The sequence below is a fragment of the Danio aesculapii genome, chromosome 7, assembly GCF_903798145.1.
Source record: "Danio aesculapii chromosome 7, fDanAes4.1, whole genome shotgun sequence".
Taxonomy (NCBI): Eukaryota; Metazoa; Chordata; class Actinopteri; order Cypriniformes; family Danionidae; genus Danio; species Danio aesculapii.
In genome coordinates this window covers 72113038-72129814 of record NC_079441.1, presented here as the reverse complement: position 1 = coordinate 72129814, position 16777 = coordinate 72113038, and the positions used below count along the sequence as shown (strand labels likewise).

General features: G+C 36.9%; 1 protein-coding gene across 1 annotated transcript in view; it reads right to left on the bottom strand.

The window, feature by feature from the left end:
* Nucleotides 1–91: 91 nt before the first annotated feature.
* LOC130232523 (equilibrative nucleoside transporter 2-like) overlaps nucleotides 92–16777 on the bottom strand; it is a 25233-nt gene continuing 8547 nt past the window's right edge. The window contains 9 exon segments of the mRNA XM_056462475.1: nucleotides 92–3675; nucleotides 5685–5884; nucleotides 6420–6505; nucleotides 8783–8885; nucleotides 9379–9578; nucleotides 11148–11223; nucleotides 12144–12241; nucleotides 13436–13570; nucleotides 16284–16423. Of these exon segments, the coding sequence (XP_056318450.1) occupies nucleotides 3564–3675; nucleotides 5685–5884; nucleotides 6420–6505; nucleotides 8783–8885; nucleotides 9379–9578; nucleotides 11148–11223; nucleotides 12144–12241; nucleotides 13436–13570; nucleotides 16284–16423 (1150 nt within the window). The 3' untranslated portion in view covers nucleotides 92–3563.

The window sequence follows — 16777 nt, the reverse complement described above, 5'->3', positions numbered from 1 at the left end:
AATTAGATTTTTAAGTCTTTTTCTTTCCAAATCAGTTCACAATTGTGTAACTAATGAATAATAAGAACAGTTTACATCCAAACAAGGCACATACTGTAGCAGCAGTGGAGTTTAGTCCATTTAAAAGCATATTTCATTATAAAAATACACAGCTTCTTATAGTGGATCTCAACATGCTGGCTTTACAACCACTGTAAGACTTACAATAAAACAATGAATAAAAGTTCAATTGTAAGTAATATTCCTAGTTTTACACTGCTGGAAATGGCAATAGGATCTTGATTGTGTGAACACTCCTCTAGGAATTTAACACTGAAACTGAATCTATATTGATAAACTCAATTATCTGAGAAGTGTTTGGATCTTAACAGCTCTTGTATAGACAGAACAGTGTTTGTTTTTGCTAGAAGCAGCAGTATTTGTATGTGTGTGTGCACGTGCTGATGGTTTATTTCATCAGTGCGTTCAATATGTCTGAAGTTTTGCCTTCATCTGAGAGGTTTGCTGCTGGATGTAAACGACGACACCGCAAACTACTGTGAAACACTCTTCTAAATCAGTATTGGACTTCACTGCAAACACACAAAATAAAAAGTGACCTTCAACACACAAACAACAGTTTCATTTCTTCTGTGTCTATATTTTGCTTATTTAAATTGTCAAACAAAACATTATATAAAAACACTACTTTCAGACTTTCGATGACAGCATGTCAAGTTAAACGTCAATACAACATTAATACAACCAAATATTTCCTGGTCATCGTTCATTGGAAACATTAGGTCTTCCTAAATATTTCTCTTTTCAAGAATCAGCGTACATTCATTTTGCTGGTGTTCAGATTCGGTTTGATTGTACCGACACTGTATATCTTCATATATGGCCATGTATTTCCATTGTAGTTATATTTGAACATTAATGTCCATATTTGTATTTCAAATCATGGAACATTTTGAAATATGCAGCATTTTTACATTAAATATGAACTCGCATGCTTTATATTTGATTTGCATACATTGACACATCTCAGATTCCTATATGGGTTTCTTAATTTTGCCATCTGCATGACAGTAATTCAAGCTTGTTGTTGGAGGAATGAAATGTGGAATCATTCAGAAGAGTTATGTAACAACTTATTGAACACGCTAAAAAAATCAGCACTAACTTCACTTAAACTAATGTCAATTCAGACGCTTGTAACATTTGAGTCCATACAGTAGAGTCGCTTTTATGAACACATTCACATGGCACTTCACACACATTCCTGAACACAAACATGAAGCTTCATTTTAGAAAACATCCTCAGTGATAAAAAACAAGAGGATGCATTTAGTACTCTTCAACATATAGTCAGTTTGGTGTAAGGCAGTGTTACTGAGAGCAGAATTAAATGTCAAATACTGCTTAACGGATCAGGAATATCAACTGAAATACGTCTTCACTTTCAATTAGGAGCTCATAAAACCAGGATGATGCATTTGTTGATTCCAGTATCGTGACCATTGTGTAACTAAATATATAATTGGATTTTATGGTCAGTAAACAAGTCAAAATGTGTAAGAAAATCTATAAAACTACAATAATATGTGGTTTAATCTATTATAAAAGCACTTGTTAGCTACTTGTTCTATATTAGAAATATTAAATATGATCTTTCCATACAATCTTTACTGTCAGGCTGAAATGGAAAAATGGCTAATTCAATATTTATGCGTGTCTGTGTGTGTTTTGTTGATTTTCCCTCCATATCCCGTGTCTTATCAGTGAAATTAAAGTCAAATAAATAAATCAGGAATGATGAGTCGGACTCCTCACCATCATTAAAAAAATAAAGAAACATGCGTATTTGTATATGCATGCTTCACGCATTACAGTACACAAGCACACAGTGGAGTGTATAAGTTTAACTCTATAAAAACTAAGTAACAATATGAAAATCAGCATATTTTCAGCTGATAATTCAGGTTTTTGCGGTCTGATCTGGGCAAAAGCTGTGTTTTATGCTTTAATGATTGACAATCTGACCTTCTGTATTAAAAAAAGTTAGCTTAGTAGCTAAAAAAGTTAGTAGCTTAGAATTTTTTTTTGCTTGACGAACTATTAATAGTGCATATATTTCACACGAAATTAGATTTTCAAAATCACAGAACTCAGACTTATAAATCCCACTGTCCATAATAGTTATGAATAGCATTATATTAATATTATAGAGCTATAGAAAAATTGAGACTATTTGGAAATTCTCAGTTTCTCTGGATTTATATCTGGATTTATTTATGATTTATGCTTTCATATTTGAGATAAATAATTTTCATTATTCTGCAAATTTCTTTCAAATTGAAAGTAATAAAAGTTGTCATTCAGAGCTATTTAATTGCATTAAATAGCAAAAAAAAAAAGCCTAGATTCCAGACATGTGTATATTACATTTTAGACAATTCAGTATCATTTTTACTATATATATATAACAGAGAACTATGAGGGCAAAAACATAAATAAAAAAAAGAGTTTATCATTTTAGGCCAAATCGCTCAGCCCTATTTAAAGACCATTTTGAGGTATATAAACAATAACAATGGTCCTGACGCATGTCCTGTTTTACAGGAAATTTTTACTTTCTATAGCTTCCGAGAACTCAAAAAGATCCACATATTGATAAATAATCCCATGGCACGAGTTTTAACATTAACAGTTATGACTGAATCTCCTCTTGTTACGGTTATGAAATAGTTTGACAACAAGCTCGAAATTTTCTTGAGCCAATGACATCATCACATTGAAATGGTCTATATGAATTATACTATACTATAATTATAGGATAATGTAACTCCTGAATGTATTTGTACTCCTATGTATAAAATCAAATACTAAGTAAAATAATAAAAGTCCTGATCTTTAATCCACTGTTCACGGTAACAACAGTTTCCATCAGTAACCACTGCGCTTCTATGTAAACATAAAATAATGACAGAAGGTCATCTTTTATACACTTAAAGTAGAAATAAATATACCTGCCATTAACATTTTCATCTTTTTGATCATCATTTTCGTCTATATGCTTGACTATAATAATAAAGTATTAGTAATATTTACTACGTAGAGCTATGTGTACTAATAAGCTCTACTTATACACATTTTAATATCATTTATGTTACTCGGATTAAAGAAAGAAGATAAATCAGAGTTTTGTACCTCAATTCACTGAAATTAAAATCAAAACTGCTCCTAAAATAAACCTTTCCTATAAAAACAGCCCAAACGTGTGGTTTATCAGCCTGCTGTAGTCATAGTTGGCCACTGATGAAAACTCTAGTCATCATGTTGAAGTTTAGTCACTGAGGTATCGCTAATAAACATTTCCTTTTGTTTGTTTTGAGAATAAATCTCCTTAAATGTACACTTGTGTTTGTTTCATTCGTCTCCCTTTTTCTGTCATGTACAATATATGCATGTTTTAAGCTGCCAGAGAGAGGTCTTCCTTTTCTGAATGTGTGTGTTTTATATGAACAGCTAACACACACACACGTTCCATCAGTGGCCCTGAGAGCATCCATTTGTGTGTGTCAGACCAGTAAACGCAGCGGGAATGAAAACGCTGCTCCTAAAGACAAACCCAGAGCCAGGAAGAAGGTCATCAGTGCTCCGGCAGTCTCTGCGTCTTTAGGCTCCACAAGCCTTACAGAGAGAAAAGACGACGAAACAAACATTAGAATGATTTCAGAAAGATCATGTGACAAAGACTAAATTAAAGATGTCTAAAAGTCAACTTTGAATCACTGGGGTTGCCACAGTGGAATGAACCACCGACTATTCCAGCTTTTGTTCCCCAGTACTGGGAAACACTCATACACACTATCATTCACACACGCACTCATACACTACAGCCAATTAAGTTGATCAATTCCCCTACACGCATGTGTTTGGACTGTGGGGGAAACCGGAGCACCTGGAGGACACCCACACCAATATAGGGAGAACATGCAAACTCCACACAGAAATGCCAACTGACCCAGCCAGGACTCGAACCAGCGACCTTCTTGCTGTGAGGCCAGAGTGCTAACCACTGAGCCACCCAACTTTAATTAAAGGCATTTACTTGAATGCCGCTGTTAACAAACCATTGAGACTTTCAGCTCAATAAACTCCTAATTTGCTGCTTATTAAAGTTAGTAAGGTAGTAGTTGGGTTTAGATATTGGGTAGGATTAGAGATGTAATAGAAGATAATACTTCATATCTTAATAATAGACAGGTAATAAGTAGTTCATTCATTCATTCATTCATTTCAGCTTTTCCGGGTCTGGAAGAGAACCCCATATCTCCCTCTCTCCAGACCCTTCCTCCAGCTCCTCCGGGGGGATCCCGAGACGTTCCCAGGCTAGCCAAGAGACATTGTCCCTTCAGGGTGTCCTGGGTCTTCCCCACGGCGGCACATGCCTGCAACACCTCCCAAGACAGGCGTCCAGGAGGCATCCGAAACAGATGCCAGAGCCGCCTCAGCTGACTTCTATTGATGTGGAGGGGCAGAGGCTCTACTCCGAGTTCCTCCCGGGTGTCAGAGCTCCTCACCCTATCTATAAGGGTGCGTCCTGCCACCCTGCGAAGGAAACTCATTTAGGCCGCTTGTATCTGAGATCTTGTCCTTTCGGTCATGGCCCAAAGCTTAGGACCATAGGTGAGAGTAGGAACGTAGATTGACCGGTAAATCGAGAGCTTTGCCTTTCGGCTCAGCTCCTTCTTCACCACAACAGACCGGTACATCGACCGCATTACTGCTGCCGCTGCACTGATCTGCCTGTCAATCTCACACTCCATCCTTCCCTCACTCATGAACAAACCCCAAGATACTTGAACTCCTCCAGCTGGGGTAAGGACTTTCCTCCAAGAACAGCCACCTTATTATGGTGGAGGGGTTTGAGTGCACCTAAGAACTATGTTGTCGGGGCTAATAGCACTGCTAGAGTCTCCCAAGGCAAAAAGGTTTTAGGTGACGATTCAAAAAACCCTTATGAGCGCTAAAACAGGGAGGACCATGAGGTCGCCCAGTATGGCGCAGCTGGAGCCCCACCCTGGAGCCAGGCCTGGGGTTGGGGCTCGTATGAAAGTGCCTAGTTACTGGGTTTTATCCCATGGAACCTGACCGGGCTTAGCCAGAAGGACTGATGTGGGCCCGCCAGCTCCAGGGGGAGCCGTAAAGGGTGGGTGCACTTTGTAACATGTGGTGGTCGAAGGTTAGGACCACGACAACCTGATTGTCAGGCACAGAAACTGGCTCTTGGGACATGGAATGATAATAAGTAGTGCCAGACAATTTTTCCCCATTTCTGTACAAATATCTGCAGATACATGGTGAATGAATTTGAGATCGTAACTAAAAATAAAGGGACTTTTTGACTTATTTAAGGTTTGCAATGGAAATCTTATTAGATCCACTTGTTTGGTGAACAAAGCAAGTCTCTCATATAACACATCTTCAAAAAGACAGAAATCCTAAAGTACAAAAGGTCTACACAGACTTTAAGAGTGGAGGTCACTTCTGTTATATGATAATAATATTCCAGCAAAGTTTGAGTTTGTTCTTGCCATGAAATATCCATGAGGTGCTGATAAATGAACAATGTAAATAATAATCTGAATGACATTTCCAGCAAAGTGTTTAACGCTCATCAGTGTGTATGTACTCACTGTGGTGCGTAGGTCATAGACAAACACACAAAGTATCCGCTGGACACTGAGAACAGCAGCATGATGAAGACGAAGATGAAGTCATTGGAGAAAAGCACAGGCAGGTTCTGTCTCTCCTGTACGTTACACATCATCAGCAGCGGCACGAAGATCACACGGCAAACCACCAGCAGAGGAAACAGACGGCTCTCTTTACACGGCTGACGAGAGAAAACACACACACACACACACTTTAATTAAATCATAATTCACAGCTAAATTCAAATGACTTTATATCCATCATTTATTACAGCATCATTATGCTCTATGAAAAGAGTGAAAGATGTTATCTTGCCAAAAATGATTGCACAAAACATCCAGCAAAATGATCTTCTACTGATTAAGGCATTTATTTGGGAAAAAACAAACAGAAAAAAATACTACTAAAGTAATAAATTATACAATTTTGGATTATATATTAAAATAATCCCCAAAACATAAGTAAAAAATTATAATAATAATAAATAAATTTCTCCTCCGCCACTTTCCAAGGTTGTTTATTTGGAAGTCTTCTTAAAATAGTCCAAATAGTCTAATATTATTTAAAAAAAAATCTGTCTTTATGTGGCTAAAGAGACAAACCAAAGTCAAATAAAAAAAAAATTGGATTATAATATATAAATATATATATATATATATATATATACACATTTTTTATTTAATTATTTATTGCTCATGAGGAAATGATTGACTCACCCACTTAAACACTGAGGTCACGGTTCTGCCAGCCCAATCAAACAAGTTAAAGCAGAGAAAGCAAAAGACTGGGATGAAGAATTGTTCTAAAAGAGAAAAGCACACAAAGACAAAAACATCATATATAACTGTACAGGTATTAATCTGCAAGACACTGGGAGACGGTGCTGACAGTGCTGCTCTTCACAGATCCACCAGATGGCGCCGTTTATCTGCTGATCAGGGTATAAGGTGCAGTAGGTGATCGTCTTCAGAAACATTGTTTGTTGTGCTGGTTGAAAGTCTCTTCACATTCCGATAGGAAATAATCTAAATGTATTTTTGTGTTTTTATATTCTCAGTAAGGCATAAGACTAAAAAATGTTCATCCAATTAAATGGTGTCGGGCCAACATTTCCCTTAATTCTGATAAGTAGCCCAAAGTGTCAGTCAGCAAGTGAAGTTTCATAAACTAATTTCGAGAGGAGCACGTGATATGATTGAGCACGTCTGGCCACTCATCTGTAATCAGTAATTATCCAATCAGAGTGATCCTAGTTTACTATAAATGGATCATTTTCTCCCTACCGCTCTATCTTCATTTGGAAGAATCCCCCCTTCCACCCCATCTCCTCCTTTTCTTCCCTTTTCTAAAGGGGGAGCTCTCGAGACCTACCTGATCTAGGATCTCCTGATATGCTTATTGACCGGGCGGGAGCCCTGGGCTCAAATATCTCAGAGCTCAGGGTTCTCTCCCGGGACAGCATGCCAAACCTGCTTTATACGCCAAGCATATCTAAGTGGGAACTCTTCAAATGTAGATTTGTGCAACGGTGCATCTCTGTTCACGTAGATCCGTCATTTGCGCGTGCATGTCAGCCACTGAATCTTCCGGCAATAGATTGATGTGACTATTTTCATTGATGATGTAGATTTTGATCCAGTTTAACATCAGCAAATAGCGCTATTCCACCTAGCCTGCTTCACTGAGCTGAAGTTGGTTTTATATTCACATTGGCTCATTTCTGAACAATGACAGCCTGTGACGCGCTCTCTATATTGTAGAGCTGCTCGATTATAGGAAAAATCATAATCACGATTATTTTGGTCATAACTGTAATCATGATTATTCAAAACGATTACAGTTGAAGTCAAAGTGATTCGCCCTCCTGGGAATTTTTATTTCATAAATATTTTCTAAATGATGTTTAACAGAGCATGGAATTTTCACAGTATTTCCTATAATATTTTTTCTTCTGGAGAAAGTCTTACTTGTTTAATTTCTGCTAGAATTAAAACAGGTTTAAATATTTTGAAATCTATTTTAAGGTCAATATCATTAGCCCCCTTAAGCAATATGTTTTGATTGTCTGCAGAAGAAACTACTGTTATACAATCCCTAATTAAGCCTGTGAAGCACTTTAATCTGAATACTTTGAAGAATATCTAGTCAAATATTATGTAGTCATCATAGCAAAAATAAAAGAAGAGATTAGAAACGAGTTATTAAAACTATTATGTTTAGAAATGTGCTGAAATAAAATCTTCTCTACATTAAACTGAAATTGGGGGGAAAATAATTGAGGAGGGCTAATAATTCTGACCTCAACTGTATATATATACAGTTATTGTCCTCCCTGTAATGCTTTTTCATAATCGTTAGAAGCTGATATTGAGTTTTGAATTAATTGCACAGCCCTACTATATTGTTTACCGCTACTCTGAATACTCGCTCTGAAGTAGCATGTAAGTATGCTTACTTAATAATAAGTGTAATTCCTGCACGCCACAATTCCTGCATAACTACATTTCTAACTAGCGATTGACATGAACTAGTGGGTTGTCTGCTGCCATGTTGGTTGCACGCATTCGTGATTTCAGGAGGCGTGGCTTTAGACGGCAGGGGAGGGACTGTGTTTCAAAAGATATTATGGTAACCAGTTAGTAATTTGGCAGATCACCTACTGCACCTTTAAAACAGGAGTGTCTAAACTCAGTCCCGGAGGTCCAGTGTCCTGCTAGGTTTAGTTCCAGCCCCAATCAGACACACTTGGGTTAGCTAATCAAGCTCTTACTAGGCTTTCTAGAAACATCCTTGCAGGTGTGTTGAGGCAAGTTGGAGCCAAACTCTGCAGGACACCGACCCTCCAAGACACCCCTGCTTTAAAACCACTTATTAGAATTAAGTTAGTAACTGGCTTAAACCCTGGTGAAAACTAAAACATATTTAATTATTATTAATAAATATTAAAAACCTCATTATATGATCTATTAATATCTTATTAATATCTACTGACTTCAGGTTTAAAAATGAAGAAATGGTGGTGTTTGGCATTTATAATTATGATTCAATAATATATGCATCACTGTGTGTGTTTTTGTACCCCATTTTCCTCTATAAGCGGTTTTCACGTCCACAGTGACAGCAGGAAAAACTGAGAGCGTAACGATGAAGACGAAGGTCACGCAGAAGGCCATCACCCAGATCTGAGACACAGAGAAGATGTAGACACTGTTAATGCATCATTACAGGATGTAATATTCAGCAATATGAATTTCACACTAAGGACAATAACTATAAATATAAATTATTATTATTAATATTATTAATAATATTATTATTAATTATATAATATGCACATATGTATATATGCTGTGTATATGTAATGTACATAGGCAGATGATTGCCTGGACTTGTGGATATATGCAGGTATAGAGTACTCATGGAGGAATATGATTAAGTATCTGTACAGTTGTGGATGTACATGTGCATATGTATTTACAATTCATTTATTATTATTTGCTGGCATGGGAGGGATTTAGGGTCTGTTCTTTAAAATGTGAAAATAAATAAATAAAAACTTCACTGTTGTTTTACATTTAGTTCCATTTTTAGATCCGGATATTTTAGATGTCTGATCTTTCTAATTATCCTCCTTGATGTGAACGGGCCCTAAATCTGTGAAACATGAGGTCTGACCTTCTTAAAGACCTCGAAGACGGAGCTCTTCCGCGTGGACGTGTTGTCTGTAGCCAGCGTGATGAAGGCCTGTTTCCCAGAATCCTCTTCACTCACACTGTTAATGCCATTACCGGGAGTCCCGTTGACCACAGAGCCGTTCAGCGGTTCACTCGTCTTATCAGAGACTTCAGCATCATCTGGAGGCACAGCATCATCATCTGGAGGAACAACAACATCATCATCTTAAAATCATCTTCATCAACAACAATAACATTATCATCATCATCATCATTAATAACATTATCATCATCATCATCATCTGGAGGAACAACAACATCATCTTCATCAACATCAATAACATCATCATCATCATCATCATCTTCATCAACATCAATAACATCATCATCATCATCATCATCTTCATCAACATCAATAACATCATTTTTTTCATCTTCATCAACATCATCATCATCATCTTCATCAACATCAATAACATCATCATCATCATCTTCATCATCATCAATAACATTATCATCATCATCATCATCATCAAATATACTTGTACTATAAAAAATGGTCCAAGTACTTAAACTATTTGGCTATGGGTCAAAGATGACAATGAGTGAGAAATATTATGACTGTGTAAATGTGATGGGGTTTTAAGGACTAAATTTAAGGACAAAAAAAAGGAGGAAGATGAGACTTTTCTTGCGTAAATCCACTGTCGACTGACTGATCGATCGATTTCCTCACTCACCCCCCCTTCCCTAAACCCAACCGAGAGTGTTTTCAAAAGCAATCCAGAAAAAGAACAGCCCTCGCAGCTGCCTGATTGTTACCACGCTTTCAGACCTTACCACGTTCTCACCCTGTTATTTACTTCTTTATTTATTTTTTTTGCCTTTCTGGAACCGTTCTTCACCGGACTCGAACCCCATCACGATCAACTCCCCTCCACATCACAAGCCTGCCAACATACGCGGTGAGCAACTGGGTAAACCGGGTAAACAGAGGTAAGCAGTCAGTTGGTAAGCGCGGACACAGAAGCTGTTGGCAGCGTCATACCGCCCCCCCCCCCATAGCATTCGCTAGACAAAATGCAGCCATACGTAGCTCTAGCTACATAATTAGCTCTCCAGAAATGTATACAGGGGTACGTTTTTACAATGAGCCTGTGTTGTATACAATATACAGTTGAAGTCAGAATTATTAGCCCCCCTTTAAATTTGTGTTTCTTTTGAAATATTTCCCAAATTATGTTTAACAGAGCAAGGAAATTTTCACAGTATGTCTGATAATATTTTTTCTTCTGGAGAAAGTCTTATTTGGTTTATTTCGGCTAGAATTTCTTTTTTTTTCTTTTTTTTTTATTACATTTTTTTATAAAATTTTTATTAAAATGTTTTTAAATTTTTAAAACTCCATTTTAAGGTCAAAATTATTAGTGCCTTTAAGCTATATTTGTTTTTGATAGTCTACAGAACAAACTATCGTTATACAACAACTTGCCTAATTACCCTAACCCGCCTAGTTAACCTAATTAACCTAGTTAAGCCTTTAAATGTCCCTTTAAGCTGTATAGAAGTGTCTTGAAGAATATCTAGTCTAATATTATTTGCAGTTATCATGACAAAGATAAAATAAATCAGTTATTAGAGATGAGTTATTCAAACTATTATGATTAGAAATGTGTTGAAGAAATCTGCTCTCCGTTTAACAGAAATTAGGGAAAAAACAAACAGGGGGGCGAATAATTCAGACTTCAACTCTATATAACCAAGTATCACCTGTGGGCAGCAGCTCTCTGGACGTCTCCAACTCGTAGCTCTTGCCTTTGTTTTCCAGGTAAAATCTTGCAAACTCCTGCACACACACACACACACACACACACACACACACACACACAAACACACACACACACAATCAGTGTAAGGTTAAGCTGACTCCGTAGGCCTGTTGCACAAAATGAGTTGAACAAACTCCAAATTCAAAGAAATGTAAACTGGTTAAGATCAGGATTACTCGTTTCACAACACTTGATATAAACCTTCTCTGTTAACTCAGAGTTTAACCCAGAGTTAATGATTACCCTGAATTGTGTGCACATGAAAACGTGACTCGTGCACCAAACGCTGTAGGTTTGAATGATTTCTCATGAGAGTAAATGCAATTCACTGCACTGTTGAGGATTAGGATATCACTATCAGAAACCTAATGAATTTAAAAGCAAGGCAGAAATGAACACTGATGATGCAGCGAGAGTTTGAGAAGGGAACTTGAAGAGAACTTTATCATTCATTCATTCATTCATTTTCCTTCGGCTTGGTCTCTATTTCAGAGGTCGCGACAGTGGAATGAACCACCAACTATTCCAGCATATGTTTTACACAGCGGATGCCCTTCCAGCTTCAACACAATACTGGGAAACACCCAACACTCATTCACACACACACACTATGGCCAATTTAGTTCATCAGTTCCCCTATAAGCGCATGTGCTTGGACTGTGGGGAAAACCAGAGCACCTGGAGGAAACTCACGCCAACATGCAAACTCCACACTGAAATACCAACTGACCCAGCTAAGACTTGAACCAGAGACCTTCTTGCTGTGAGGCCACAGTGCTAACCACTGAGCCACTGTGTTGCCTCTTAAAAACAAATTGTTTGCTGGAACTAGTTGTGAACTTACATGGATAAAACCAAAAGTGGCTTTGTGCAACAGGCCTCAGAACTGCTCAGATGTGACAGGATTTCATCCAAACACACACACACACACACTCACCAGTTTGGGAAGCATCATGTAACTGAAGAGTGTGATTAAAGTCCCCACACACGGAGTGATGAAATAACCCAGAGCTGCAGAGTCACTTTTAGCTTCACCTGTGTCACACACACACACACACACACATGCAAAAAAAAACACACACACACACATACAAAAAAAATACACACACACACACACACACACAGAGATACACAAACAATTTGCGCACACAAAAAATGCATGCGCATACACACACAGACACAAAAACCAACAAACAAACCCATACACACAAACAAACATAAACACACACACACACACACACACACACACACACACACACAATTCAAAACAAACAATTCACGCACACAAAAAAATTCATGCGCATACGCACAAAGACCAACAAACACACACAAACGAACACACACATAACAAACATAAACACACACAAAAACAAACAAACACACACAAATCCCAATATAAAACACACATAAACACACACAAACAAACACACACACACACACAAAAACAAACAACACACACAAATCCAAATATAAAACACACATAAACACACACAAACAAACACACACACACACACAAACACACACAAAAACAAACAACACACACAAATCCAAATATAAAACACACATAAACAAACAAACATACACACACACACACACACAAACAAACAAACACAAAAACAAACAAACACACATAAACACAAACAAACATACACACACACACACACGCACACAAACATAAACACACACAAAAACAAACAACACACAAATCCACATATAACACACATAAACAAACACAAATACACATACACACACACACACACACACACACAAACACACATACAAACAAACAAACAAACACACAAACAACACACATTAAAAACACACACAAAAACAAATTAAAAACACACACAAACACGCAAACAAACATAAACACACACAAAAACAAACAGACACACAAACCCAAATTAAAAACAAACACACACAAACATAAACAGTCTGATTAGATCTGCACAGAAATGCACAAGATGTCCATAAGGCACTCAATGAATCCATACGGAGGAAAATAAGCTCAAGTTTGTCCCCATTTACACTATAAAAACCTAAAATACACATGACAAAAGCAAAAATAAATAAATAAAGAATACAATGACAAACACAGAAGCTCTTCCACACCCCAAACCTCACCAAGCCTTTCCATTACAATCAAAACTATCTTCAATAATCACAGATCAATAAATCAGATGAGTCCAGAGTGATGTTAACAGCAGCTTAATTAAGGTGAAGTCTCACTTGCGATGGCAAGGATCATGGCGAGAGCAGCGAATGTTCCTGCGAGTCCCTGTCCGCTCATGAAGACGGCGCTGTATTTCTGCGGTAACAAACCCACCAAACCAAACAGACTGCCCTGCAGCACGGCGCCGAACGCTGACAACACAGAAAAACTAAATGTATTATACAACATCTGGTGCACTGCAATATTTAAACATCTGCAATAAGGTTGAGTCTGACAGATGAGAAGTTCGGGGAAGGAGATATTTTATTAGTGAATGTATCTTTTGCTGGCAGCACAGTGGCGCAGTGGGTAGCACAATCGCCTTACTGCAAGAAGGTCACTGGTTCGAGCCCTGAGTAGGTCAGTTAGCATTTCTGTGTGGAGTTTGCATGTTCTCCCCATGTTAGCGTGGGTGTCCTCCGGGTGCTCCGGTTTCCCTCACAGTCCAAACACATGCGCTATAGGGGAATTGGGTAAGCTAAATTGTCCGTAGTGTATCGGTGTGTGAATGAGGTTTCCAAGTGATTAGTTGCAGCAGGAAGGGCATGCGCTGTGTAAAACATGTGCTGGATAAGTTGGCGGTTCATTCCACTGTGGCAACCCCAGATTAATAAAGGGACTAAGTTGAAAAGAAAACGAATGAATGAATGAATGAATGATGTATCTTTTGCTCACCAAGGCTGCAGTTAATTCATCAAAAATACAGTAATCATTCATTCATTCATTCATTCTTCGGCTTAGTCCCTTTATTCATTAGGGGTTGCCACAGCGGAATGAACCGCCAACTTATCCAGCATTTGTTTTACACAGCAGATGCCCTTCCAGTTGCAACCCAGTACTGAAAAACACCCATACACACTCATTCACACACACACACACACACACACTACAGACAATTTAGCTGAAATGAGAAAACATTTTACATGCAATTTATTTTTACTATCTAAAGCTGATTTTTGAGCATTCTTCAGCGTGAAAGGAGCCTTCACAATTAAAACAACATATATTAATATTATAATGAATGCTGAAATCAACTGTTCTGCTGCTAATATGAGATATATCCAGCTGCAGAACCGCAGAACCACACACGTTTCAGGCACACACAATCTAGCGCACACGATTTAGGCAAACCATATATGGTAACTTAACTCCTTAGCATTATCGCCACCTATTGAATTTCACAAATATAATTTCCCATTTCAGTCATTATTATTATTATATCGTAACGATAATTTTAACATCTCTGCAGTTTCTGAACCCAAATTATGTAAATAAAAATAATTGGTTAAAGACACTTATGACTTTATTCACGTGTCCACATACACAAAGAAAACCCTCAGACCGTCTAATTGTAGGATTAAGTGTAATAAACTAATTCTGGATCTTAATATTATCATACTTGGTTAAAAATCGCTTTGTTGTAAAATATAAAAAGCAAACAATAATGTGTCACATTTAAAATGAATTACTATAGTTAATCATTTAAACAATGTATAATATAGTTAGAAACTGATTATCTTAACTGATTATCTGATTATAAACTAATTTATTTTACTAAACTGTCACAGCTGTTAGTTATATATATATTTACTTATTATTATTATTTGATTAATTATTAATAGTTAATTTCTATTGCTACATTTTGGTTTAAAAACAATATGTTGCTTAATATAAATTAAGCCTACTACAGTATTTAATGTGAGAAATCATTAATTAAAAAGTTATTAGAAAATTAAGCAAATACACACTATTAAATCGCTTGAGTAAAATATTAATATAATGTTATACATTTATTACATGTAAAATATATTATTTTATTTTATTATTAACTTGCTATTATTTCCTTCATTATAAATGAATCCATTATATAAATTAAACCTGTCCAATTTAGATCTTTCAGCAAGGCCAGCAAACGATATTGACTCTGTCAGATAATAATGACTGATCATCCGTGGAAAATCTGTCTATTATATTGAATGTCGATCGGAAACAGCGCTTCCCATTCGCCCGTCTCGATCGCAATATTTGTGAAATAAAGTAAAGTAAACACTATTGTTTATTCTGTACAATATTTATTAACCACATATATCAAAATATATCGATGACGATGTCCAAGACGACGTTAATAACATTAACATCCGTCGTAACCATATATGGTTTGCCTAGATTGTGTGTGCCAGATTGTGTGTGCCAAGAACGTGTGTGGTTCTGCAGGCCTGCAGCTGGATATTATTGGCTAATATTGGTGAAAACAGATATTTTACAATTTAAAAGGGGGCTATTATGCAAAACTCACTTTTATAAAGGGTTTAAACACAGTTGTGTGTGAGCAGTGTGTGAATATAACCAGCTTCTAATGGTAAAAGTGTATCATTTTATCATATTCACACTTGATGAAAACTGACACACGTACAAAGGGAGAATGTCAGTCAAAGTGTTTCTGAGGGGGAAAGCCCCGCCCACTAGTGACCATCTCTCCCTTATTAGCATAGTCTTGTTTTTGAATCTGCCACTATGCTGACACATAGGCACTCATAGCTCCGCCCTCTTTTGAATTCTCATTTGAATTTAAAGCGACAGTCAGCAACACACGCCACAATAAGGATCAAATCACAAAAGGGGAAGTTTCAAATAGTTATATAACAATATTTGTGTGCTATTTTGAGCTGAAACTACACACACACACACACTCTAGGGAGATCAGAAACTTATTTTACATCTTGTAAAAAGGGGCAGAATAGGTCCACATTAAGGATTCGTTGATTAATATGAGCTGCAGTTATTTAAAACTGCATCATCTGTAATATTATAAGCACATTTAATTTTAGTTGTGATGAACGTAAATCCTGTAAATATGGCGCTCACAGTTGATGAACCAGATGGTCGCCATGGTGATGGAGAAGAACCGGTCCTCCTCCATTGGGATCATCACCAGGACAGCAGTGAGAAAGAAGAGCAGGAAGATGAAGACTAGACTTCCTCCAATCCTCATCCTCTCTGAGATCCTGAAACACACACATCATTCCACATGTAGGTCACTGCTTTCAGGACATACATCAAATACATATTGAATTGCATTTAAAATATTTTTACATAGAAAAGAGCTTTTAAATGTGTGTAATATATTACTCCTTAGAGTGTGTTGGTGAAGACAGCTCAAAATATCCCACAAATAATGTTTTAACTCTTAATAATTACTGAGATTTTACTGTCTCTTTGATTAAATAATAGCAGAAAATAAAATATGACTGCTTTCAGGACATGCATTAAATATAAACAAATAAATAAACAAATATAGGTATAAATAAATGTATATAGGTATGTAAATTAAGTACACCTGTTCAGCCATTCGTTAACAC